The 27,475-nt window shown below is 43.8% G+C and overlaps 2 protein-coding genes across 6 annotated transcripts; one reads left to right on the top strand and one right to left on the bottom strand.

Moving 5' to 3' along the window:
- Window positions 1-130: 130 nt before the first annotated feature.
- Window positions 131-22,671, bottom strand: LOC114060496 (merlin-like). Its single transcript, XM_027890038.1, has 19 exons — window positions 22,408-22,671; window positions 19,022-19,271; window positions 17,465-17,582; window positions 15,614-15,739; window positions 15,127-15,249; window positions 11,991-12,074; window positions 11,146-11,214; window positions 10,872-10,954; window positions 9,935-10,010; window positions 9,355-9,492; window positions 7,536-7,610; window positions 6,891-7,004; window positions 6,279-6,401; window positions 5,482-5,699; window positions 4,596-4,698; window positions 3,779-3,906; window positions 3,050-3,200; window positions 2,154-2,363; window positions 131-1,191 (listed from the first exon to the last, which is right to left on the bottom strand). Exons 2-19 carry the CDS (start codon window positions 19,027-19,029, stop codon window positions 1,156-1,158), a joined length of 1,983 nt encoding a protein of 660 aa, XP_027745839.1. The 5' UTR covers window positions 19,030-19,271; window positions 22,408-22,671; the 3' UTR covers window positions 131-1,155.
- Window positions 22,672-24,277: 1,606 nt separating this feature from the next.
- MRPS17 (mitochondrial ribosomal protein S17) lies at window positions 24,278-27,274 on the top strand. 5 transcript variants are annotated; one of them, XM_027890041.1, is made up of 3 exons: window positions 24,278-24,375; window positions 25,626-25,772; window positions 26,531-27,274. In XM_027890041.1, exons 2-3 carry the CDS (start codon window positions 25,650-25,652, stop codon window positions 26,819-26,821), a joined length of 414 nt encoding a protein of 137 aa, XP_027745842.1. In that variant the 5' UTR covers window positions 24,278-24,375; window positions 25,626-25,649; the 3' UTR covers window positions 26,822-27,274. The 5 variants fall into 5 exon arrangements, with proteins under 5 accessions (XP_027745842.1, XP_027745846.1, XP_027745844.1 ...); XM_027890045.1 differs by having other exon boundaries at window positions 24,297-24,381; XM_027890043.1 differs by lacking the exon at window positions 24,278-24,375 and adding an exon at window positions 24,584-24,704.
- The last annotated feature ends 201 nt before the right edge of the window (window positions 27,275-27,475 follow it).

The following is a 27,475-nucleotide window of genomic DNA, read 5'->3' as shown; positions in this document are numbered from 1 at the left end:
GATGTGTGTGTTTGTTCTTCAAACCTGCCTTGTTAACGTTGTAGGAATATTGACACAGCATTCCCTTCAAAGCTGTTACCAGCAAGGGGGAAATTGAAGCTTTTTATTGAACCTTTTTGGGGTTTTTTCCACTCTTAGCTTTTTAGAACAAGATATTTAGCAACATTAACATTCATTTTTACATCACATGTCACATGCTACTACTTTAGCTGCAGCTGCATATTGTCTGCTTCCCCACAAGCCCTCAGAGTGAAGATTTATGGTGGAACAGACACTTAAACACACACAGACCTGGAAAATGCAAGTGGGTTTTACCAATGAGGCAATTTGCTGCATGCATTTCTCCATCAGAAACAAGTCCAAGTTCAGCAGACACCAACAGCATCTTTTGTCTTTGTCTAATTTGGGAGCTGTGCTGCACAGCACTGGGAAGCCGGTTAATGTATGCAAAGTTTGCTGGAGCAGCAAAAGCAACAGCAAGTGCTTCGTCTAGTCAGAGACACTAAAGCACAAGCTTTGCATTCCAAACAAAGGATTCCCCCAGGAATGGGAGGTATTTGAAGATGTCCACTTCTACATCTGGAATTAAAAGCCGAGATTTCTCACAGAGAAATGCAAATCGATTAAGTGATCCAAGAAATGTTTGGGGAGGAAAAGGAAAATATTTGGCAGGCAAACACTAAAATGTTGAGCATCTCTGTGGGAGTCGTGTCCCATGGACCGGACCAAAAACATAATTAGGCTATTGTGTAGGTAAACACCAAGCTTGTGTACAATTTTCTCATCCCAAACACCTCCTGGGCACTTGCTGCCTCACATCCTTCCTCCAGCAGCACAGCACTGATAAGTCAGTGTGTGAAAACCCCTGGGGGAGGAAGGTTTAGCAAAGTGTAAAGTGTCTCTTCAAAAGTGCATAAGTAGTAAACAACACTCCTCTGGGTTTGCATGTTTACCATTGTACCCAGAGACACGGGTCACGTTTTTACAGGGGCAGTTTTAGTGCTCCCAGCTGATGTCTCTGCCTGGGGGCTGAATGGTACCTCTCTGAGCACAGTGCCAGGTTTCTTACAGACAGAGCTGCCCAAGTGACCTCATCTGGGTCCATTCTAAAGCAGCCAAAAAGAAGGCCACCAGTCCCACCAGTCTGGAAAGGCTTCAAATGTAGATGACATCCGAGTCATGCTGCTGAACCTGCAGGCAAATCAAAGAGGCAAAATTAGTTCCTCCTTAAAGTAACTCCCTTTGGTCTGGGTCTTCCTTTACCTCCAACTCTGGAGCCTTTTGCAAGATGCCCTGCAACAGCTTTTTCTTCCTTCTTTAAACCAGTGGTTTTGCCTCTCCCCTGCCACCTGGATGAGGTTGGTTTTAAAAGTCACTGCTGTTACTCACCTCAGAAAGAGCTGATCCCTCACCTCTTGCTACACTCAACTGTGTTCCTTCTCATCACACAACTGCAGACTGAGGTACTGAATATTCTATACTACAGCCTCTAACTGATCCTAAGCCCCCTCAGTTTTGTTCGTATAAACCAGCAGCAAATACATCAATTTTCTTCATTCCCAATGCCTTGCACAAATAGCATTCCCTACAGAAAGCTGATTTCTTTCCCACTGTTCAAGACCACACACCCTTCTTGATTCTCCAGTCCAGTGATATTTAAAAGCTGGTTGTTTTTTTCATAAAACCCAGCTCATAGCTCTTCAGGACTCTTTGACAGGGAACACATGGAAGAGAACTGACCTGCTGGAAGTCTGGGCATTTATTGGTATCTTCGTCCCTGCCTTTTAAAACAAGAAGACAGCCTGTTTTAAGCCCTCTGTACCTGGGGGCACATTTCTCATTTCCAAGCCTGGCTGACACAAATAAAATTTAACACAGATCCTCCTCCTGTGTACGGGCATCTCTGCTTCATTTAGCAAGGCTTACATTCCAGCTTAGATCATAACTGAGAGAAAACAGGTGGCCTCAAGTTATAAACATTCCCAAATGATGTGCCAGCACAGGGGCTCCAAAATCATGAAACAACCTTGCACTGACTTGTCACCTGAGAGGCTGTGACAGAGCTGGACAAACCAGGTCCCTACAACCAGCCATTCTCTCTGAACTCTAAACTTTTAGTCAACATTTGGGAATTTGCTTACAGATCCGATCACCTTTATAATCTGTTTTCTGGTTTCTGTGCCCACACTGTTGGCAACCAAAGAATTTGCTTGAGAAGATGACTTTTCCACTGGCACCGTGTGCTGAATTTTGTTGGTACAAGGCCAGCTGCTTGCAGTGTTTAACAAGTAAGCGGGGAAAGGTCTTTGAAGATTTATATCCAATGAATCTCCAGCTTCGAAGGTTTTCATCCATGATGGGGCCTTTAAAAGAAAAGAGCACATGGAAATTTAATGCCCTCTCTATATCAACACTCATTAAGCCAAAAAGAACATCAGATGAATAGTCAGGAAATAAAAGCCATCTTTCCTCATAATTTTTCCAAGCCTCCCTTCTCTCTCTAAAACTGTTGACTCAGAGCCATTTTTGCTACATGTGGAACAACCTGCAGACACAGCCAACCCCATTCTTGCACTGATTCAGGAAGAAGTGTTTATATAAATAACAACTTATGACAAAAACCTGAGTCTAGTTCCTCATTCCTGAAAGAAAAAAAAATAAAAATAAAAACCACACACCAAGACTTTATGACTTTGGCAACCACAAAGCACATGAATGAGAATGTGATGCAAACTACAGGGAACCACATTCAAATGTGTTAGTTACAACAGTTTAGTTTGCTGCAAGACCTTAAGCCCTTCTTGTGATTTCATAATCTGTAAAATAAGCTGATTATTTCTTGCTCACGGTACTGGTATCACGCCCAGGAAAAACACCTTAGATTTTGTTTTGACATGAATTTTCCTCCTCTGTGTTCATGCTTCTGATGTTTTCCTATCAAGGGTACTAAAGCCTTGAGCTGAAATACAGCAACTAAACTTTGGCACAGCCACACTGTTCTCCTTTATGGTTCATGCTGAGGAGAGGGGCAGGGTTTTAGGGTACGTACGTTCCCTAAGGAGCGATCCAAGGAGCCCAGGACTTCATTCCAGTGGGAGTAAAGCCCAGACTGTTTTTCTTCGAGCTTCAAAGCATGGATTTCAGACTTCAGTTCTTTCAGTCGGTCTTCGAATTTTCTGCTCTTTTCTAAGTAGTCGAGCCTGAGTCCACACATGGGAGACAAAAAGCTCAGTGACACCACATAGCCCAAGAGCAGGGGAGTGTGTGGAAGGGGGAGAGCTGTTCTCTGTTTCATTTTGGAGTTTGATACGCAAAATTAAGTCTGGCACATGTCAGTCTGGCTCCCCTGACCCAGTGAGAAAGAGGTTCACCACCTTCTTTTTGCTTCCTGGCTTTTGACCAAGCATTTCCTTCCAGACCAAGGGGGGAAAGCCTCTGCTGGATCAACTCACAGCAATACCACACTTCAGCACTAGAGGGAAACTTCTCTCCTCTCACCTGCTGTTAGTTCAGCAAAGTGCTTCGTCCCTGACATGCTGCTCCCCAAGACAGAAGGTTCTGGACTTTTCATGGCTTGATGCCACCAGAACACTCTTCCTGTGTGTAAATAGCTGGTCTTACAGGGACATCATCCACACCAGCTCAGTAAAAGGCCATATGTACCAGCAGGAGGCCATCCCAAGTTATCAAAAGGATGAACTGTGATTCCCAAATATTTCCTTTCCATACTTTCCATGATTAACATTCTCATTTATTTACCCCACAAGCATACTGATACCTCTCTCTCTCTATCTCAAAGGATAGTCTCTTGAGGTCAATGTCCTTCAAATCCAGCTTTATGGATCCTTTGTCAAAGTTGGCCTCTCTGGAGTCAGTTGGGGAGTACTGTGGGTACTTGGCCACCTGCTGAAAGAGGCAACACAAGCACTGTCAGACAGATCTGATTGTTTGGTTTGATGTTTATCTACCCAGTTTCTGCAAGAATGCCCAGCTCAGCCATTTCATCAGATTCTGAGACACACAGATGCTCCTAGAGCCCTTCCCCTGTACCCAGCTGAACTGCTGAAGTCCCCAGCCCACAGATCCAAGGGCACAGATGTATCCTGGCTGAGGATGGAAATCCACCCTCTGCAAGACTGGAGCAGAGGAGGAGGCTGGGGCACACATTCTTAGCGCTGCCTTCTTGCTGGAGACAGCTCCATCTGCTTTGCCTAATGACACTCATGGGCAATTCCCGTGCCAGGATGACACAGCTGGTTCAGTACAACCATCCCCACAAAGTACTGCCTGATTGAAATGGCACAGAGTCAGTACTAGGCACGAAGGCAAGACAGAAGTCTCTGCTCCCTAAGTCCCAACACCACTCCTGTTTTTAACTCCTGTCTTGCCTTTCCTTCCAGCCTGACTCGCTGCCCTGAACCAACACAACTTCCATCCTGGCTATGCTGTGTTTATGCACCAGTTGGTCCCGCAGGTGTTTGTCCCCCAATTGGATGCTGAAATGTCACTACTCAGCTTGATGGGGGCTATAAAAATGCCATCAACATCTGACTGCCTCTGAAGATGAAGTGGTGCCCAGTAGAGCAGAAACTTACAGGGTAATTAGGCCTGGTTATGTCTAAGAGTTTCTGCTTCGCCTTCCGTGCAGCCTCCCTGGCTTCATGCAGGTCTTGCTTCAGATGCTCTGCTTCCTTGGCTCTGAAAGAAAAATATCCTGATGTAAATGGCTGATAATTTCCAGTATAAAGCAACACATGGATTTCAGAGCTATGCACCTCACCAGCTTCCAGAGAACAAGTCCATGACCGTGATAACTTTACCCCAAGACACGTGTGGCAGGGTGGGCACGTGGAGAACTGACTGCACACAGCATGACACACACTTGCAGAGACAGTCCTGCATAAACTGGCTGAATTAACATGTTTTTCCTATTCCTCATTTCCATGGGCTAAAGCTGTGACCTGCTGAAGGCCCTTAATAGCAAGGTTAAACATCCTCCGTCAACACTGGCCTGCTCTGCATTTTCAGGCAGCACAGTGTTATGGAACATGCAAACACTTGGAGTGGTTTATGCTCCACATGAGTTTGCCTGGCTTACACTTCTCAAAATCTGAATGGGACACAAGAGACCATCACCTGGCATTAATGAAGGAAAACAGCCTCCTAACTCACAGGTATACAGATTGGGAAATGTAGATAGTTGGGTAGCAGGTGCTCTTTTGATAACACTAAACAGAAAATGCTTCTGCATCCTGGATCTTTCCTACTAAACATCTCTGAAGCTTTGCATGTAATCTTCTTGATCTGCTTCACAACCACTCGGACCAGGTGGAACAAAGAAGATGCAAGGAGGTTTAGTCATTGTGAACTGTTACTCTAGGAGCAATTCCTCCCTGCTGGGCTTAGCTTTAAGCAAAACAGCACTCTCTGCACCCAAGCATCCCAGCTGAGACCACACAGCCCCGCTCAAGCAAACTCCACCTGCGGTCAGACTCCTTCACCAGCTTCACTGCGATCAGCTCTGCCTCCCGCATCTTCTGCTCCATCAGGCGTTTCTCCTCCTTGGTTTTCAGAGCTGTGATCTCCAGCCTCTGTCGCTCCTGCTCAGCTTCTGCAGCATTCTGGGCCAGCAGTTTTGCCTCTTCTTCTGCAATCTGAGCCTTCTCAGCCAGCAACTCCGCTGCTTCCTGGGATCGCAGCTGAGAAGAAACAATTTGTCTTAGTTCCTTGTCTGGCATCTCCAAAATCACCCCTGCAGACAGGCAGGAAGAAAGTACCTTTTCCCAATAGATCAAGTGATAAAAATATTATTTCTTAAATAAAAACTAAATGTAATTGTGGGGTCTGGTGTTCCTCCTCTGCTCCAGAACTTCCTGCCTCTCACCTCTACAGAGGAAGAGAGAGATTTATGTGCTTGGAGCTGGATAAAGATATTAACCAAAAACTGAAGTCAGCCCCTTCAGTTATCCATGCACTGTGCCCCTTGCTCCCAGTTTTAGCTGCAAGGTTGCTTCCTTTCTCCCCTCTTTCCCTAAGGAAAGCACTTTGAACCAAATACAGGGAGTGAATGGCTCACAGCAAAGGGAGACTACGGCAGAGCAGCATTTTCCCAGGTATTCCTGCATGCCCTTTCCACCAGGGATCAGAAACCCTCCAGCTTTGTCTGAGCTGTAATGCCTGGTGTCTCACAGGAGCCACAAGCCAAAAAAAAAAAATCCTCCTTCCCAAAAAAGAGAGTCCATCAAGCACAAAAATATTCAAATTAACTTGCTACTCACCAGGGCCTCATTTGCCTGCCTGGCTTCATCTTCCAGCTGGAAAAGCCGCCTTTCCAGCTCTTCTTTGGCTCGCTCAGCTTCTTCCCGGAGCTGCTTCTCCCTGGCCAGCCTCTGATTCTCCATCTGGAAATAGGAGGAGCAACACCACGTTTGTGGGTTTGCAGCAGAATCTCACCTGGGCCTGAGGCAGCACAGCAAATGAACAAATCCAGTGAAGAACAGGCTGCTCTCTGTCTGGGGCACTGATAGTCACCAGAGATGCAGGGATGGAGCTGCTTGCACTTTGCAGCACTGAACTCCTCTAGCAGGTAATACTGGTTATTTCAGCCTGCTGGAAGAGCCCTTGGATTGATCTGTTATATACCCCAAATCTTTGCTGTCACCTCTTCAGTCTCACAAACAAACGTCGCTGACATCCTCAGGTGCCACAGCCACGCTGGAGCTGTTCCCACATTCAATCCTGCTGCACTCTCTCACCTCCCACACTGATTATCAGTTTTATCTGCTTTTTTTGGGCATCAACACACACACTGATGCAAGGTATGGGCAGCAAGGGCACCAGCTGGAATAATAATCACTGTTTTCAACAATGCAGGAGCAGAAAGAACCTACCTTTTTTCTAGCTTTCTCTTCCTTGGCTTGTGCTTTCATTTGCTGGATCTCTATTGAGTCCACTTTTCTTCTCCTCATAAATAGGTCATGGTTTCCAATGCACAACTGGAAAATCTGGATAGGAAAGGTAAAGCAAATGCATTTTGTACCTGTGCCCCTGCCAGAGGGACAAAGAGTCCCACACTGGCCTCACAGGACAAGTCTGATTTCGGCACAAGCGCTGCAGTTGCTTCCCTTCCAAGAAAATCAGCACCCAGGGCAGGCTCATGTAACAGTCTAGATAAGTTTGTAACAAGATGAGAGGTTCCTTCTGTCCTTCATCCTTCTCTGATCCCTCCCCACACAGGCAGCTGCTGCAATAGCTTTGCACTTTTCCATACACTACATCCTTCCCTTCCAGTATCTTTTTTTTCCCTTTGGGATTTGGGCCTTCTTTTACATCTCACTTTTCATCCACCATCTGCCCTTCCCAGAGAGGGCAGAGATACTCTCCCTGACTCCCCAGACAGAACAATCCCTGGGAAAGCATGCTGAAATTCAGCACTCCCTGGCTCTCCAAAGGTTTTACAAGCAGTGTTTCTCACTCAGGTATCAGCCAGTATTACCAGGCTCAGTTTTAAACAAGGAAAGCAGGACTACACTTACCAATTTGTTCACTTTGAGTTGAGAGGAAAAGAACTTGAAGACTTCTGCTTTTTTGTCAAGAGGTTTGATAGTTAACTGTACAGGCAAAATTAAAAAGAAAAAGGAAGCACAGTAAGAAGGAGGAAAACAAAGCTGAAACTATTAATACTAATGCAAACTTTAGCTCATCTCCACTTCTCTCCAGGGAAGAAGCAATTTAGGCCACAAATGTGGAGAGAGTGGTGCAAAACTGCTTTGCTCCAAAGAATCAGACCCAGGGCTGTTGTTGCAGGGGTTCCTCTGCTCCCATAGCGGGCTCTGTTAGAAGATAAAGCCTCCCACCGACCCACCCCGGTGCCAGTTTGGATGATGATTTTCCTGATAACACCACCTGTGCACTGCACACTACAGAAACTCTGGAACAGGCACCAGTTGTCAGGAGAACAGAATACATTACTAATCCCCAGAAGCAGTCACAGTCTTAAAGTTAGGGAGATGCCAAACACCTCTCAGAATACCAATCACTGCAGGTATAATACCAAGGGCCTAAAGGACCTGTTCCTCTGCCCAGCAGGTAACAGTCCTGGAGCTCCTGCTTTCTCACTTTTTCAGTGCCTCTCTCAAGCTGTTCCCAGAGGACATGAGGGGTTCTCATGCTGCCAGGTCAGTACAAAGTGCTTCATCTCATACCTTGTGCTGGGTTTGGCTGCATAACAAAATATGGCTCCATTTTTTAACATCCTGTCTGCCGTGACTCCTGGGTTAGTGTGGTGGTTTAGGAAGGGTATTCTCCAGAACCAGGACAGATAGACAGCACTCTATTTCAATAACTCATTTGCAGTGTAATGTGTAATTCCAGGGCATCTGAGTCGCTGAGGTTATAAGGTCCTACAGCTCATTTCACTCCACAGGTAACGAGTTGTGAGGAGCAAGGCTGTGATGTGTCACTAAATATAGTAGAGATTTAACACAGGGATGTCCAATTTCCCAGCAATAGTGAGTTAACACAGTTTATTCACAGATCTGGGGGAAAGTTTATTGTTATTAAGGACCAAAAACTCTTTGGAGGCAGAAGACCTGTAGGGCTGGCCTGATTTAATGTACATGCATCTAACTCCAAAGAGCATATCTCATCTCAGTGTTTTCCAAAAAGCCCAAAGAAAATGGGAAAAGCTGTGCTGTCCTGTGGCTGAAAAACTCCAGGTATGCCAGTTCCAATGGAGTTTTCCTGATTATAGCCCTCCATGTAGCCCAAGATTTGTACTGAGAATAAATTTTACCCGCTCCCCATGGTCCTTCCTACAAGTACAAGCTGGGCTCTGAAATCACAGGGAAATTGCAGTGGTGGGGTTGTGCTGGAGCCTGAAATCATGCACTGACAAACTGGCAGAGTTCAGGCAGAAAAACACAGCTTCTCTCCCTGCATGTCTCCTCTTGCCACTGCACTTCAAGCCCCGGGGTTTGAACAAGGAGGTTTTCCACTGGGGAAAACGGCATTAAGTTTTTATGGATCATCGAAATCCTGCTGAGATAACTGAGGAAGCCAGTCACGGTGGCATTGGTAATATCTATCTTTTCCAGAGATCAGCACACTTGTTTTGCAAAGGACAAGCAGCAGGGAGGGACCCAGCACAGAGTGTGAGAGCTCAGAGCAGCCCCCGGCGCCTCGGGGAACCGAGGTTACGAGCACATCTCAAAGGCAGGTCTGTTATTTTTAGTTTTGCAACAAAGCTTCCCCCCCTCTCCCCCCAAATTATTTAAACAGAGGAAGCTTTCAGCCTGTTCCAAGAATCCCAGTCCACACCCATATAAAAAGAATAAAACATCAAAGCCATCGTACCTCTTTCTCGCTATAGGAAATGTTTCTGATAGCGCTCCACTCAAACGACTTGTTTGGAGAGAACCTGTTATTGATGCTGTAGATATGAATGCCTTTGGCATCAACTCCAAGCAGGAGATCTGTGTGGTTTTTATTTTGCTAAAAAACAAGAGATAGCAGTAAATGGCATTTATGGTGACATTAAACAACCACAGACAAGAACCACACTTATTTTAATGCACTGATATTTTCTGTCTTTTTAGGAAACTGGTGTTTCTGCAAAATGTAGTGAATGTTGTCACTGCTAACTGATAAACCAAGTCCTCTGGGTTGACTGCAGCAGCTCAAACTATTTCTCCTTCTTCCTATTACATATCTGGAGCTACTCAAGACCTCTGTCTGATTGCAAAACATTCATCTTAAACGTTTTATTCACCTACTCCTTTAGCAGGCAAGTAAAAGTCAGGACAACCACTACACAGCCCACCATCAGCAGGGAAAAGAAGAAGTCAGGAGTCCCAGTTCCAAACTCCCTGGAGGATTTTAAAAGAACAGCACCATCATCTACAGCAATTGAAAACTGCTAAAATAAGGCACTTACAGCAATTGGAAAATAATTGACACCATACATTTCCAAGTCTTGGGCAATTTTCAGGTAGTTCATCTCAGCTTCATCCCTAGAGAATAAGGCCATGATTATAAGATTCCTTTCTAACTTTTCTCTCCTGGCTGATTCTACATTCCCAACTTAGAAAAGAACAAGCAATCTGGTCCTTTGTACAAACTTACTTTAATTTTGCCATCTTGCTCCCAACAATAGAAAAGGATAATAAAAACAGCATCTCAAGCGAAAAAAAGACAGTAAAGTTGCACCTATTTTGATTCATGAATCATGTATTCTGTAATCTTTATTAAAATTCAAGTCCAGTCTTATCCCTGCGTTAGTTTTGCCACTCCATCATTATTATGTCTTAGAAACCTACCCTGCTATTGTTTTCCATTACATGAATATATTTCCTTCAGGAAATAGAGTTCATTGAGAAATGAGTTCTGAACAAACTATAAACAGAGCTTATGGTCAAGGCCAAAGAAGGGGGAGAGTCTCTCTACCCACTTTTCTCCTCCCTTCAAGGTGAGGCATCAATAAGTCTTGAGGAAAATATTCAATAAAAATAGTGCTAAAAAACCTCTTGGACAGCCAAAGAGAAATTGAGCCCAAATATTCAGAAAAGCTGCCTTTGGGTGCCAGCAGCTCCTATTTCTCTTTTAACTGAATTTCCAGACGTGCTGAATGTCTTGAAGCAGCTGAATGTCCGCATGGATTAACACCAAAAGTCACGATGCTCTGCCTTTACTCTTTTGCTTCCTTTCTAAGCATACTGGCACCCTTTTGAGCCATAGTGATAAATTAATTAACACAGCTGGGAGACCAGTATTTCTTTGCTCACTCTACAAGAGCCAAAGTTCACTGTAGACAGCAAATAACCAGTGATGACCGAAGCGTGTGGGATTTCCAAAGGGTGCAATGATCTCAGTACCTGGCAATACCCCTGTGCTCAGCATACCAGGCAGTGATCTTCTCTTCCCACATCTCTGCTGTCAGCTGGTACTGCCTGAGGACCTGCAGAGAAAGGAAGAAGGTTGGGTGCCTTTCAAGATCCACGTGCTGCCCCTCCCAAGCAATGTGAGTGCAGCAATGCAGTTCACAGCTCACTTTGCACAGTTTCTGATGCTCTCTCTGGTTGATCCACAGCAATATTTGGGTTGCAGAGTAGATCCAAAGATTTGCTTTTATACAGAATAAGGACTTACCCTTTTGGGTAAAAGCTCATCATGGGCTAGAAAGCCTGGCTCATGAAAATTTGGGTCGTAGTCACCATACTGTGCCAAGAAAGGAAAAGATAGTTCAGTTTGCTGGAGGAGAATTGTTGCTCGTGTAGATTAACATGACTGCCTGAGATAGATTTTATTTTGGTTCTCCTCTGTACGTGGTAGCAAAATAAACAGGCTCTTCTCATCTCAACAGTCCATGGAAGTTATTTGAAGCCTCATGTTATGCACCTGGCTCCAACACAGCCACTGAGGTGTCCTCTCAACTTAGAATTCAGCCCTAACCTGTAGCTCTTGGAAACAGCAGGAATGAAGGAATCTCCCATGACTTCATGCTCTGAAGCAGAGGAATGTGAGCTCCCCTATTCCTGCAGCCAACTGCACTAAGCTGAGCTCTGCAGAGGGTCAGCCCTGCTAAGCTGTGTTCACCCCCTGCCACTGGGTAAGTTTGGCCCTTGGTGTCATGAAGCGAACTGTGTCCTGAGAGATACTAAAAAACATCATGTCCTCCCATTGTGATCACCTTCTGTATCCATGGCTATTTTTTTAAAACAACAGGAAGTAATTCTAGCTGGGAGAAAGATTACATTTAAATGTTAAGTCCAAAGAAATCCTCTAAATTATAAAAGCATAGTATAGAAAAAAAAAAAAACCTTGTAGTGGCATCTAATGATTATTTTCTAGCTGTGCCTGTACCTCCCAAGATGACCTGCTTCTTTCATAGGAAATTCTAACACTACTGTGTTTAACACACCACCATGTAGATGTGTTGGTTAAAAAAAAAAAAAGAAAAAAGAGTCAATAAAAGAGACCTTCCATGCACAAACCTTGGCCTGGACAGCGTAAGAAGCCAGTAAAACTGTTGCTTCTGGGGAACAATAGATTTCCTCATCCAGTATTTGTTTCTTAACCTAAACCAACAGAAAAAGGGAGTAAGTTGAAGGACCTCAAAATCAGGACTTATGTTAGGTTTGAAATGAAACCAGACATGCCCAGACCATAACTTGGCACCAAACATCACCATTAGGAGTTAATAACAGCAACCGTAAACTGGCATTCAGGAACACAGGAAGCCTTTACTTAACACTGCATTTAATGAGAGCAAAAATGCCAGTCAGCTATCTCCACACAGTTATATAAGGAGTCCTATAAAAGAAAATGTTATAAAACATGAATTTTATTGTCCACACTTCATTTCTTTTAACAGTCCTTCTTTTTCTTCCTGCTTTGGAAAAGTTAGCTTTAGATCGTGTCAAACATCACATTTTAGGTTGGAAGGGAGCTCTGGAGGTCACATAGGACCTACTACACCAGATTGCTCAGGGCTGACTGGTATTGCCATGGACATACTGGAACCATAATAGTATGTTCTCAAGCTTTCCAGAACGAGAAAATAAAGGAGTCCTGAAAAAGGGAAGCTAATAGAGTACTAATTTATTCTATTTCAATGGTCTAAGCACAGTAAAACCATAGGGACTTAAAAGCCCACTAAAGGGTTCTTTTAACCTTCTTTTCATTTTAATAATCTGTGGTGCTCCCAACACCAGAGGTGTAATAAATTGTTTGTGAGGTTTTGCTCGATTTTAAATCAGTTGTGCAATTTTTATTTGAAAACCCATGGAGTGAAGAGGAAATTAATCTTCACAAATCCTCCTCTCAGGTGTAATGTTTTTAGCCTAATAACAAGCACAAGACAACAAAATTTTGCCTAGCACACAGACTTAAACATTTCCAGAAGGAAAAACTACTTGTGATAGCACCAAGCTATCTTACAAATACACCCTGGCACTGCAGGTGCTGTGAACTGAAATGAACCATCAAGAAAGTTTTTCTTTTAAATTTAGTCCCCGGTGAGTCCAGTGTATGAACCTGGGTTATGGCACAGGGAAAATTCTTTCTCAGCTGTTAAAGTGGAAAGAATGAAAAGACCGAAAAGACTTTTCTTCCAATTTGGAAAGCTCCAGCTTTCACACTCCATGGTGCATATCATGTTCCAAAATTTAGAACAATGTAGATAAATCCCCCATAAGCATCTGGGGATTTTTTTTTTTTCTGATCAGATTTTACAAGGACTTTTTGTTAAACTTCACAAAGAAGGAACAATTTACCTAGTCTTTAAGCAGACAACATTTAGGTTCAGTCATTTACATTTATTCAGGAATTTTGCAAAAGGCTGTTATGCCCCATTAATTTGCAAAGGTCTGAATAGTCAGTAGAGCTGAAATCTGTAGGCATCCAGATGTCTGTACATGTTTTTCCTATTAGCATCCAGGTGTGATCTTAAGTTCTTACAGTCAGGAAACTCTGCAAGTTCAAATTTGTTTCAGTCTTGTTTTCCTACTTCGGAATGACAAGAATTTGCTAATTGCATATCTGCTAGTCAAGGCAGGTTCAAGCAGAAAAGAAAAAAAAAATCAGTGAAAAAAATCAGGATTAAAAGAGTTCTGCCCCTCTCATTCGTTTCCAAAATTAGCTTAATAAGCAAATTTCCATGTGGTTAAGGATTCTGGATGAAGTTCTGCTTAGTGTATAAACCTTTAGAACAGCAGCATTTCCCCATTATTTCATTAACACATCCTCCTCAGGGAACAAGGGTATTTACTGTGTTTATCTACAGCTGCAGACTGAATTTCTTCCATACACCCAACCTGCCTGCACAGACACATCCTATTGAAAGCTACTGGAGTAAAGCACCAGCCCAGAAGGCTGAAACCTCCAGAGGGACTCCCCAACCACTTGGGAGAGAAGGTGGATGTCCCAGACACTGGAACTAACAGCTGATCAACAAGTGACCATCCAAAACTCAATGCCTGTATCCCATTGCCACAGCTGTGGAGACACAGCAGGGATCTCCCTGGGCGATGCATCTTTATTTTGGTGACGCTCCAAGAATTTGCTCCTTCATCTGCTTTTTAATGGAGCTGAGAAACCGTGTCTGCTGCCTGTTCCTTTCAAAACTCTCTGGATGAGCAAACCTGTGTTTTAGAATGGCTGCCAAATTCTGTGATCTTTTACCCCTACAATCCAAAATGAAGATTTGAGAAAGCCATGTCAGGGAGTGCTTGTTTTCTAGTGGTTTTGCTTTCTACTGTCCTGCACAAGAAGATCTCCCAGTAACCACCAGGGCTATTTTTAGGAACTCACGAGTTTTAGTTTGACTGTAGCCAAAGGTCTTGTTCCATCTGCTGCTGATATGAGTGAAAAAGCTTATTGTCCCCAACTGCTCATTACCATTCCTTCCCTCTCCTCCACAAATGCTTCCACAATTGCCTGTGCAGTCACTCCCCCACAGCCCGTGGACATCTAATAACAGGCTGCTTCTAATTCTGCTCGTTTTGAAAGAACAGGGTTAGGGAATGGTTACACAAGAGGCTACACCAGCAGGTCTAAGATGACAGTGACAAGGAGCTGTTGAGACTCTCTTCATCCCCCTTATCTGCAGCCAGAACACACCAGGTGACACAGTCCTCAAAACAACTTCTTAAACTGATACAAAGAATGGTTTCACTTTATGCTTCCCAGCACTGACCAGTTAGGGCAAAAGCCTCACAGTCCTCCAAGCGGTGCCAGCCTTGCATAGATTTTTTAACATATACTATGGGAGCAAAACCAAGTCTGGAATATCCAGATGTGGAATTATCACCCCAACTGCAAGGGGTAAAAGTCATTTTACATGAAACTCCAGGTTTCAGTAATTTAACTCCAATTCCCAGCACAAAGGGTAAGAGGAGCCATCAAGAGAACAAAAACCTGTAGAAGGCAAAATATTCAGGTTACCTGAATAAAACCACAGCAGTCAGGAGAGACATTTGTATTTCATAAAATTAATATATTTAGAGAGATGCTGATACAGCTGAAGCAAGCAAAATCATTGAGAATAACAGCTGCCAACAAGATCAAAGACAATACAAAAGGGCTGGGGTAAATACAGAGGGAATTCATGGTTAAAAAACTATTCCTGACCTGAAGGAAGAATAAATGCTGGGTAATTTCCTGTAATAGTTCCTCTTCTACCTTCTCTGGGTAGAATTTAGCCAAAAAATGAAAGCTAATGGGATCTTCTTTGGGGATTTCTTGATCTAAAACCTGTTTACAGATAAAATAAAATCATCAGCAAAAATGATACATAAGTGTCTCAAGATAATATTCCCAAGGAAAATCAGAAAGCACTCCATAATCCACTTAAAGCAGCCTTCCCATATTTTAGCAGGAAGGGCAATGCTGAGTTTTAGTCTAAGAGCAATCAGTGCCTAGAGTGGTGATTAGTGTCTGATGCTCCAGGTCAAATGGGATAGAAGCCACCAGACCAAATAGTAAAATTTTAGTCTTAAAAATGCTACCATGTAGAATTATGAGTTGTTATGTAAAACGTTCTTTTAGCTCCTGTGCTGCAAAAAGTGATATTTTTTTTTTAAGTAACTGCCACACTGTAATATTTTGTTTCCTGTACCTTCTTGTCCATCTTTAACCAGGTGCACATCCCTTTAATTGTGTACTGCAGGCCAAAGAACCAAGTCTCCCTTAAACCAAGCGCTCGGCACACCAGGTCAAACAAGTCCTTCCCCTTCCATTTCATCTAAAAGAGAGAAAGAAAAGTAAGAAAAATGGGTACTTTCACATGTTGATATTACTGTATTAATGTGTTAAGTGATTTTCCCACTCGTCTTTCCCCTGTGAACTCTGAAATATTCCTCCTGCTGTGTAAGAGTTCCTGTGCTCCACCTCCCCTCCTTCTCCTCCAGAGACACATCCACAAAGCAACTGGAGTCATTCAGCCACAACAGCGAGAGCTTGAGGAGCATAGGGGATGGGGATTGTGCTATTGATTTCCTAGCACACAGCAAGGCTTTATTAATATTTGTAAAAAAAAAAAAAAATACTCAATAGTTTACACGAACTGGAGAGACTGAGGGAAGGTCGGGGGAAATCAAAGCTGTGTCAGGGCACAGGTTAGGAATGCTGAACAAGGAAAGCAAATCCACCTTTCACACCCCTCAGCTGTGTCAGTGGCACCAGGCCAAGCCTTCATGCTGCTCTGATTTAAATGAGCAGGAGCCTGTCTTCTGCAGCAATTTAGCAGCCTGGCTCCACAGAGAGCAAACTTTGATTAAAGGTCCCAAATTCACAGACGTGATCCTCGTTTTTTTTTTTCAAAGAGGCTGCACATCTGTTTCATCTATTTGACTACATGTTAAAAAGGTTTTGTCTAACTGCTGGGTCAGGCGCTAAAAACTTAAAGGCAATAAAAAAATAATAAAAAAAAAAAAGGTGAACTTTTAGGCAGTATTTGAGTGGAAAGCTGGAAACCATCCCAGTAAAAGAGCAATATCTGGGGTGAAGGGAGAGATAGCAAAGGAAGGAATACATTAAGCTGGATTTGTTAACCAGGACTCTGATCTCTAAATCAAAATTTCCAAATCCTTTATTTTCACAATCCTACCTGCATGAACTCTAGATCAGTAAGTCACAAAAGTGCAGTACTTGTGACTGATCTATTCTGTCTCTGAGGGACATAATAAATGACATACTAAATGGCCCACGAGACAGTCAAGTCTCATTAAAATTGCCAGTCCCATTGGACCTCAGTTTTGTAACTCCTCAGAATAACTCTATGCCTTGTTTTCCTTTTGCTGGATGATTAGGAATTAATCAGGCACAGTTCTGTCTCCTTGATAGTGCAGCCCAATTTATTTAGCAATTGATCACTTGCTATATTTTATTTGAGTCATGATTTCTCTAAGCAATTTACTAGACAGCCATAACTAATAGAAGAAAAGCCAGCTTTTCCATTTGATTCTTTTTTCTCTTTGCCCAGAGATACCAAACAGCCACTGCAGTTAAAGAAATAAACTGGAGTTTATTGGCCAAATTGAAGAGAATGTCCCAGATCAACTGAGCACGAAGATACCAGTTTATAAATTATTTTATAAGTAACATCTTAGCACCAGCTTTAACCAGATTTCTTCATTTAAGCTGGCAGTGTCTTAAAGTGTTGTATCACAAAAAAAAAAGGATAATTTTGTGGAGAAGTAGGAATACTTACAAACAAGGCTTGCATTATGCCCTGGAAAGCTTTTGAAGAAAACAGACCTCCTGCTAATTTTGCTCTGTCAGCCACAGGGATTTCATGCAAAGAGCTTTAAATTCTGAATAGTCTGAGTTATTTTACAGAAGAAAACATCTGAGACTATGTAATCCATAATAGATCAGTTTTAAGACCATCCTTGAACTGATTATCTGAACTTTCAGAACTTCTGCCTTGCTAATACACAGGTCAGTCCCCACCTTCCCCACCGCTTACCTCACAGCTGAACTCCATTTCAGCATCCACTGTTATAATTTTGACTTTAAAAGTCTTCGGCTGCTTCTTCTTCAGGCCTCGGATGGACATATTTTGCAGTTTGTGAGGGCAGCCACACCTGAAATCAAACACACATTACACTCAGGGATGGAAATTCAGCAGCGTGTTCTTGGCTAGATCTCAAAGTAGGATGAGTTCAAACATGCAGAATAAAATCACCTTTAAATATGCATTTCTCTGTCCAAGACAGGAAGAACGTTGAAACAAAAAATACAGTTCAACCTTTAAAATTAACCTGCTCCTTAAAATAAGTTGCTCCAAAAAAATGTCATTGCTGTCTCTTCTCAGACCTTGGCAAATTGGTCTGAGTTCTGGGTTCCTACAGCACCAGACAGAGCATCATTCAGGGTTTATACTGCAAGATCCAGCTATGGCTGAGGATGTGTAGGGAAGCTCAGATCTCGTGTTCCACTCAATCAGCCACATCCCTGCAAACCAGGAGTCTCTTGCAAAAAAACTCTACAGTGGGGGAGTGTTTAGTTTCATAAAAGTAACACCTGGCTTTTGAATAATGTCAACACAAACACGACATTCCTCATCCATTTTACATATCCAAGCAAAATTCCCTTGCTTAAAGGTCTCTGCAGCAGGTACCAACACCAAATGCATCTACACCCAGTAGAACACAAAACACAGCACAACCTTATGATGTTAAATCAACAGCTCAATCCTGTTCCATCAGTTATGGCTCCTTGAGCAACTATGCAATTGGATTTCTTTATAACACGAGATCTCAACTCCCTGAAATGATACAAATGCCAAGAGTACACGCAGTGAAATTAAGCTGAATTTACCACTTTCTCTTGGGCTACCAAACTCACAGTGATGAGTTATTCAGAGCAGAATTTTTCCCAGGGAAGTTCCTGTGAAATGAATTTGATTTTGTGGCAGCTGGCAAAAAAATTCCTTCACAAATCTTCTGTTCTAAATGCAATCAGCTGCACGTGCCATCCAAAATTGATGAGACCTGCTATTTCCACAGCCACAAGGGCTTTTTGTGGATACATTCAAACCAAATATTGAAAGCTGGGGTTAAATGACAGCGTGAATCTGCACAAGGCAGTTCTCAGGTGTTTATTTCTGAGCACAGGAAGCTTTTCGCTTCTTTTTAGTTTATAAAATTAACAGCTCAGACTTGCACGACCCAGTGAGTATCTGTGAACTATACAGGGCAAGAGACTGAGGCATTCTTGGTTTCCTACAATATAAGACTGTTCCAGTGTGGCAGAATTCCCACCTCTCCTTAAGAAATTCCAAAATAAAGTTCTAGTTTAAACTGAAAAGTTCCAGTTGACTGAGCCTTCCAGGATTTTAGAAAACATCTTGCCCGCTTCTTTGCTTCTGCTGAGCTCTAAATTGGCTGGCAAATGCACTGATTATTCTCCACTTGCTTTGTGCCCCTCACCCAGAAATTTTAAGTGGCTAAATAAACCCATATGGAAGTTTTTCTTTTCAAATTGTAGGGAAGCTGAGGCAGAGAACACATGAGGTAGTTACCAAATCATATGGACATCAGCAGCAGAGGTGAGAACAAGCACTTGAGGCAACTCAGAGAGGGGAAGAAAAGCTCGGGAGGAAATTCATCTTTCTGACACCAGTGAGAGCAGCTGAGTTCTCCTCTCCCTCCAGTTGGCCCTGGCAGAGCTTCTGTTGAAGTCTGGTTTGGTTTTGGAGCAACACACTTCTGGAAAGACAATGTGCTAACTGGAAGGAGTCCAGAGGAGAGATCCAAGGGCTAGAAAATCACCTGTGGTAAAATGAAAGTACTGATTAGTACAGAGAAAGGACAGGTGCGGTGGGACATTATAATGTCTGCTCTTCATGACCACAGGGGTTGGGACAAGGAATAATGGGCTTCATTAAATTGCAGACAGGTTGCACATTGAGGGGAAAAAAAAAAAAATCAAGAATAACAAGAATACTGTGATGCTGGAAAAGCATAGAATTGCATTTCTGTCTTTCTGAATTTCTATCCAAAACAGTGTGAGAGCATCTGCTCCCTCCTGAAGACTGGAGGGACCTACAACCCTCAAAGTATTCCCCCCAGGTCGGTCCTTCTGCCAGTGCCCACCACCAGTCCAAGGAGAGGCCAATTCACCCCAAGAGTCAGTGTAACCCACGGTGCTTCAGGGATGGGCACATCCTCAACCCAAATTCCATCAGCCCCAGGGTACCCCCTTTCTCCTCAGGGATTATTTAATTAAACAAGTGAAAAGCAGACCTTTGCCACAGAGTTTGTTTCCTCTATAATTCAGGCAACACCCCAGAGCACACAGCTGAGCACAGCTCAGCTCCTTTCTACTTAGCACAGAAAAGTGCTTGCAATTAAAGGGAAAGGAATATTAAAAACCAAAAACTGGCCACAGAGGTGTGGTAATGTGACCACAGCAATATTGACACCGACAGCATCATGTGAGGGCACCCAAACCATCAGGAATTACCCCAGTAACTTTTTGATCTCTAATCTGCAAGATGCAACACAGCTCACAGGAAAATTAAATTTTAATCTGTTGCATTCCAAAGGTGTTTTCTGTCTAGTTTTCCTCAAAACCAGAGGCTTACTGTGAATAATTGTGCCACGGGATACAGCATTTATAGCATGAGTACTACAGACTTCTATACAACACTGAAAACAGCCCCTTCTTCTATTAGCTCTAAAGAAGCACCAGTGGCTGAATGCAGAGGAGAAAAAAAGGTTCAGAATTCATTTTTAATATGTAACTTGAAACAGCCAATTGAATTAAACAGGAACTTGGAGTTAGGGCCAGTACAGAACATTCTGAGAGTTTCATATGGAAAACTCTGAACAGATAAAATGTAACAACTGCAAAGAAATGTACTAATTTTCTCAAAATATGAGAAAAATACCAGAGCCCTTTATTTTTACTTTGAAGTTCTTTCATTTTTCTTATATAACCTGGTTGAAATGACAATATAATTTGTTCAACATTTCCAATAGCTGGGTTTTTTTTTTCTTTCCAGAATTTTTATTCCATGGAAAAGTACATTCTGACTCACAGTGAAAAGACATTTTTGAATATCAAATTTTCCCCAGAAAAGTAAACTGCATTTTAATCAATAGCACCGGTAAAGAAATTGGAAATGGTATTCACACTGAGCAGCTTAAATGAATGTCAGATACTCACAACAGAAGCAAAAGCACTTAACAGGCCAGTTTTTAGAAAAATAACTTTCAAATAAGACAAATCTTGCCGAATGAGACAATCTGGGTTTGCAATCTTTTGTTTAATGCAAAAGCAATCCCTGCTAACAACAGCATTTAACTGTGAATCATGTGCAGTGTGCTTCAAGATAGAGTTTCTGACACCAGGCTCCAGGAATTTATTTCTGCACTTGCCACAGGGATCCAGGCTCGAGACTCAGAAGCAGCAGAATGTGATAAATCAGAGCATGTCCATAACCCTTCCGAAGAACATATTAATCCAAAATAGGAACGGGGTGACAAAAGACTCCTGTCCAATCAGAATCTGGGAACAGACAGCTCAGAAGCTGTGAACATCCACAGCTCCTGCTGCACTTTGTGGACACCAACAGGGAGATGATAAAAGCTCTGCGTGATGAGGGGAGCGGAAAGGCAGCGATGAGGAACAAAATGGGCAGGACCCAAAGAGCCCCAGCTCTGCCTTCCAGCGTGTTCGTGTCCAAGATGAAATCTGGCTGGATTACAGTTTTGTCCCTCGTGGACAGTGAGAAACCAGGGCCCGAGCAAAATGTCGGGGTGCGAGGGAAACTGGGAACAGCAGGGAAGAGCAGGAAGAACTGGCAAGGCAACTCTTGCAGGGACTGATGCTTATCTGTATCACAGCACCAGGTGGGCAGCGAGTTACACCACAGTGCTGCACTTCTATCCCAGTGGGAAATAACCCTCACATCAGATACCACTGACTTACAGCATTCACTGACAATTGCAAGTAGGAAAAAAAAAAAAAAATTAAATCAGCATTCTCCCCCCCCCCCCGCCCCAAAGTTCAATAACTCCACCAGAATTTGGTACCTTAGAGACAGCCACAGAGAAATACCTCAAGGAACAAGCTGCAGTTAACCTGCCCAAGAGGTGAGAGTACATTTTATTTCCAGTTTAGTACTTCCAAGGTGAATGGATCGTTTCTGCAGGGCTCTCCACCGGATATAAAAACTTCCTTTCACAGGGCACTTGCTCTCAGTGACAACTGTGTGTGAACTGTTCCCACCCATCACACTTTGGTCAGACACACTGCTGTGAAAAAGCAGCTGTTTTCACACACACACACGCAAAAATAAGTAGCAGTTTTTAAGGTGAGAACTCCTCAGTCTCAGCTGCAGATAGACAAGGGATTAATGGCAATTGAGACCCCCAAAAGCAATCTGCCCTTAAGGATCAGCACCGGGGCAACAAGTGAACCAGCTGCCACCAAAGTCCTTACAGGAGCTGGAAATACAAAACCCTCGGGAGTGCAGTGAGGATGAAGGAGACAAGGCTTGGGAAGTACTTCAAGAGCCACCACCAGAAGATGCTTGAAGAATCAGCTGCAAAAGCACATTAACATAGACACTACTACAGTTCGAAAGACTCCTGTCATCACTGAAATATTTACTGCAACTCTGAGTCGCAAATTCCCCTGACTCATTATGCTTCTCCCAGTTCCCGAATTTCCATACTTTAGCTCGGAAATTAATGCAAGCAATTTGAATGCAGACAGCACAGGAAAGCGTTGTGGGCTTTTTACAGTTGTTGACTCACACTCCTGCCTGTGCTCCCTGCCCAAGGAACAATTTAGGCAAAGAATTCACTGTTTTAAAATGGATCAGCAAGATAAAGGGTTTTCTTACCCCTCAATGTAAAAAGAAGTTATCTAAAGTCACCAGCTGGAATCAAGACTTACCTCACAGATCACTGTTTGAATAAAGGAGAAAAAAAAAATCCTTTTTGATCCAAAAGTCCGTATTTTCCAGCAGACATCAATATCCAGCCCTCACAGGTTCTGCCACTGAGAATAAAATCCCAGAACAACTTTTATGCTTGATCCCCTTTCCTTTGTTTCCATGAGCTGCAGCATGTTAGCGCCCTCTGAAAAATCAAAGAATTGCTTTCCCAGGTGATACAAACGGCTCTTAACCTTTTCCTGCCTGCACCAACAAGGCTCCTCCCAGCTCCTCTCCACTGTAATTCAAGTAAAAAGGCACTAAAATAAAGGGAAGCCCACGAGTCTTGACTTGGCTGTCTGTAAGAGCTGATAATGAACTTCCAAATAACTCCTTTGACAGTATCTGATCGAACTATTTCAACAGTGTCTCCAGCTGTACAAAGAACAGCCTGTTCTCCCCACACCGGCCACCTTTAGAAGGGAAGCTGCGCAGAGTTGTCCTGTTAAATAAATAGGATTCCCTACCTGCCCTCTTCCTGTGGTGAGAAATGATGGGATACTAACACCGAAAGAGAACAAGCCTGAAAACTGGGCAGCTGCCAAAATACCGGCAGAAAATGAGAAATGAACACATTTAAATAAAAAAGGGATGGTCCCAGCCTTAAGTCAGAGGGACAGAGACTGGGAGCACATTATCTCCAAGGCCATTATTCAGTTTATAAGTGGTTTGGTTGTTGTTTTTTTCTCCCAGCCCTCCGGTTTGTATATAGATTTACAGAAACTAAATATCTTCCAGGTTATGGATAGCAAGGACAACAGGCCAGCTCTTTGTATGGGCTACAATTATTCCAGATTTACATGCAAAACCTTCAAGATTTGGCTCATGTACATCAGTTAACAGCAGGTGGGAAAACACAAAACTTGTTCTTGTGTGGACACCTCAGTGCCACAAAGAGAGGGAGCACTCCTAGTCAAATCCATCCTCAAAATTCAGTGTAAAGGGACCCTTCAGCACTCATCCCTCATCATCCCCAGCCCAATACCTGCCTGCTGCAGGCTGTGGGGTCTGTTCTACCACGCCTGTAGTGAGAAGACAAGAGGAAACAGCTTTAAGCTGAGATAGGGGAGATTCAGATTAGATATTAGAACTTTTTTTTCTCTGTTAGGGTGGTCAGGCATTGAAATAGTTGCCCAGAGAGGTGGTGGAGTCACCATCCCTGGAGGTGTTCAAGAGGCATCTGGACCTGGGGCTGGGTGATGTGGTTTAGGGGTTACACTGGGTTGATGGTTGGACTGGACTGTCACAAGAACTGTGGAATACTGAGCTGGAAGGGACCCATCAGGATCATCGAGCCCAACTCCTAGTCCTGCTCATCACACCCCAGCAATCCCACCATGTACCTGAGAGTATTGTCCAAACACTCCTTGAGCTGTGCCAGCCTTGATGGTGCGACCACTGCCCTGGGGAGTCTGTTCGGTGCTCGACCACCCTTTGGTTAAAAAACCTTTTCCTGACATCCAGCCTACACCTCTCCCCTGACTCAGCTTCCCGCCGTTCCCTTGAGCCCTGCCACTGGTCACAGAGAGCAGAGTTGGGTTCCTGCCCCTCCACTTCCCCGTGTGAGGATGTCAAAGACCCCAATGAAGCCTCCCCTCAGCCTCCTCTTCTCCAGGCTGAACAAAGCAAGCGCTCCTCATAAGGCTTCCCCTCCAGACCCTTCACCATCCTCACCGCCTTCTCTGAAGAGACCTTAAAAGTCTCTTTCAATGCTGATAACTCGCTGACTGTTTAACACTTTCCCCTCAGCGCTCCTGAGGGAGGCGGAGCTGCCGCCTGCGCCTTTAAATACCCCGGCAGGCCCCACCCACCGCTGGCCCCGCCCCCCCTCCTCTGGCCCCGCCCCTTTGCCGCGCGGCTCTTCCGTGCCTGGCCCCGCCCGTTCCGGGCCCGTCCCTTTAAGGCCCCGAGGTGCGGCGGTGGCGGCGGTGCCGGTGAGAGGGGGTGGGGATCGCGAATTTGGGGGGGTTTCCTCTGGCTGGAGCAGCTCTCCGAGCAGCTCAGCCGAGCCACGTTGCCTGCGAGGCCTCCTGGCCGCGCTGGCGGGGCAGGGCCTGTCGCGGAGCGCTGTGGGGCCTTGGGGAAGGGGAGGCCTGAAAGCTCCCACTCCGCTTGAATTTGCTGTTTTATCCCGGTGGCTCCCGGTGCTCGGGGGGTGCTGCCGTGCCTAACTGTGGAGTTTAGCCCTGGGGGGGCAGGAGAGCCCCGCACTGACTCCCCCCGCCAGCCCTGTGGGCGCACAGCGGGGTCAGGGGTGATGAGAGCAGCCCCAGGTATCGCTGCTGGGTTTTCACCCCGTGTGCCCCCTGTATCCCTAAACTCCTCTTCGGGCGTGTTGCAACATCAAAGAAAGCGCCTTGCAAGTTGTGGTGAGGGAATCCACCTGCGTATGGAGAACTCACAGGTGTCGGTTGTGTTTAACGACATATATTTGAGTGGGAGAGGAAAAGGTCACTGGTCTTCGTCAGTGTTTAATGTTGGCTCAGGTCTTCCTGTGTTTAGCTATTGATTTTTGCCTCTGAGTCTTGCGAGAGTGGCACAGAAAGCTCTTCCTAATTAAAAAAAAAAAGGTAGTGGAGTATAATTACTGGCAGGGAAGAACTAACTCAGAAGTGATTACACTTGCTACAAGTCAGGCAGCTCTTTGATATGTCACTTATGGCTTGAGAAGCTCATTACCTTTCTTAGGTTTCATCAGCTCAGCTGATAATGAGATGCACAGCAGCAGATGACTCTGAACAAAAGCTCCAGGCTGTTCCCTGTTTGGGTGCTCTGTGGTCACCCATGGACCTGATGAACAGGTTAGCAGCCAAAACAGCTGCTGGAGTGTGAGTTACATTAATGACTTCCCCGTTTCTGTCATGTGTGAGAACTGGTGTGATTCAAAGCAATTTTGTGGGCTCTGGGATAAGGTCTCATCCTTATGGTGTTATGTCCATTTTTACTGCTGTCCTGAAGTCCCTTTCCCTGGCAATGAGTACATGCTCATCTCCCTCATATTGTTAAACCAGGCTGAGGTGGTGCAATATGTGGAGTTTGGAACTGTTCGTACCTGCCCTTTTCCAACAAAATTACCTGATTAAGCTGTCGGTCTGAAATGGGAAAATGTTGTTATTGATCAGGAACCAGTGATGTTTTTTATTTTGTTAAAACAGCACCTCTGCTTGCTTGTTGCCAGGCACTGGATGACCATAACTAAACAATGTCTGTCCCACGTGGAGCTGTCCATGCAAAATGGATAGTAGGGAAAGTAATAGGAACCAAAATGCAGAAAACTGCCAAAGTGAGAGTGACGAGGCTTGTGCTGGATCCCTACTTGCTGAAGGTAATAGCAGCTGGTTAACAACTTGTGGTTTTTGTACCGTGGGGAGGAATGTTCTGTTGATTTGACTCTTCGAATTTTTGATGACTCTGCAATGCAAACTCCTTAAGGAACTTGCATGAGGATTTGGCTGTGGGGTTGACTGCAAAGGATGAAAAGCACTGTGTGGTGAGGACTTACAAATTGTCTGCTAAATGTATTTCTTTGAAGTGCCTTGTTAGTGCAGCTCATTTGATCTCAGCTGAGAAGGTAAGTTTTTGTTGTTTCACACTTAGGTTCCATTTTTCATGTTGATGTGGATTATGCTTTGGAAACTTGACATTATGTTAGTCACTTTTACTGTAAGTTTTATTGCTGTTTTTCTGTATGCATAATTGTAACACTGCTTAGTGTTTGCATCTGTGCTGTGATGTGCTGTACGAGTTTGCATTTCTCCCTTGTCAATGCACTTCAAACAAGTAGGTTAAAATAATATTTTCTCAGTTTTTATATGGGGGAACTGTGGTACATGGAGGTGGAATAACTTGCCTTTGAGCAGAAGGTTAAGGATAGAGTCAGGATTGGATAATGGGTCTTGTGGAACCCATTTCAATAGTTTATCCAGCAGAAGAACCTGTTAATTTATTTCTTAAAAGATTCTAAATTCTGTTGTACCAGTAAGAACAAATATTAGATTTTTACGTGAAGGAAAACAAATTGAGCAAGAAACTTTGAAATCTAATGCCAGGGTTTCTTTTTTTTTTTTTTTTCTTCTTTTACAGTTCTTTAACAAAAGAAAAACCTATTTTGCCCACGATCCCCTGCAGCAGTGTGTTGTTGGAGACATTGTTCTGCTGAAAGCTCTGCCCGAGCGAAGGAGCAAACACGTGAAACACGAACTGGCTGAAATTGTGTTCAAGGTTGGAAATGTCATAGATCCAATCACAGGGAAACCCTGTGCAGGGACCAGATTCCTGGAGAATCTGTCAGATTCGGAAAACCTGACAGAGGCAGATACTACCTATCTAAGTGAAAAACTTCAGGAACTGAAAGTTTGTTCAACAGACAAATAGCGGGCGAAATATTCAAGCAAAGAGCTTCCAGCTTTGCCTCTCTCTGTCAGGGGTGTTTGAGGCCCTGCTGTGGTATGTTAAATGTTTCAGTGAAATCTGTAGTCAAAATAAATAGTAAATGTAGTTGCTTAGGTGAAGAGATGGTACAGATTGATGAGCACTCCAGAGCTTTGAATGAAAATGTAGAGGAAATGTAAGTTTAGTGTTAAACGCTTCATTTTATTGCCTGTAGTTTTGCCACAAGCAGTGACAATTCCCAAAGCCAGCTGCCCTCCTGGAACAACTCTTCTGTGTTGAGAAAGGAAAATACAACTGTATAACGTTTCATTTCGGTGGGAGGGCCATTATATTATTTGGTTGTTCTGTATTTCAGACAGTCTTTTGTGGTTTGTAGGATTACTGGAGATAATGCTATTAAAGCTTTTTGAAAGGAAGTGTAGAATTTTAAAACCAGCTCCATGCTTGTGTCCTTATTTCCACTTACAATCACTCATCCCACACTGCAGTGCCTTCTGACTTCCAAAATCTCTAACAAAAACAAAGCCCCTTGCCTTTATAGTGGCAGTAAGGTGAGAATAAAACCTTTGGGCAGCTCAGAATGGTTGGCTTGGTAACTTGTCCAAAGGGAGTATTTAGTTCTGGGAGAGCTGGATC

The sequence above is a fragment of the Empidonax traillii genome, unplaced genomic scaffold, assembly GCF_003031625.1.
Source record: "Empidonax traillii isolate 1590-97213 ecotype Southwest subspecies unplaced genomic scaffold, ASM303162v1 scaffold276:size1176444, whole genome shotgun sequence".
NCBI classification, from domain to species: Eukaryota; Metazoa; Chordata; class Aves; order Passeriformes; family Tyrannidae; genus Empidonax; species Empidonax traillii.
The sequence above is the reverse complement of the archived record's forward strand: the minus strand, read 5'-3'. Positions and strand labels throughout refer to the sequence as shown.

Bases quoted from the DNA above. Each gene is read 5' to 3' on its own strand.
- LOC114060496 (XM_027890038.1), bottom strand. The intron at 12,075-15,126 runs GTCAGGAATAGT...CTGTTGGTTTAG, and splicing joins AGCATTTATTCTTCCTTCAG to GTTAAGAAACAAATACTGGA. The intron at 3,907-4,595 runs GTAAGTTTCTGC...TGCCTCTTTCAG, and splicing joins TAACCAGGCCTAATTACCCT to CAGGTGGCCAAGTACCCACA.
- MRPS17 (XM_027890041.1), top strand. From the start codon at position 25,650: ATGTCTGTCCCACGTGGAGCTGTCCATGCAAAATGGATAGTAGGGAAA. The intron at 25,773-26,530 runs GTAATAGCAGCT...CTTCTTTTACAG, and splicing joins TGGATCCCTACTTGCTGAAG to TTCTTTAACAAAAGAAAAAC.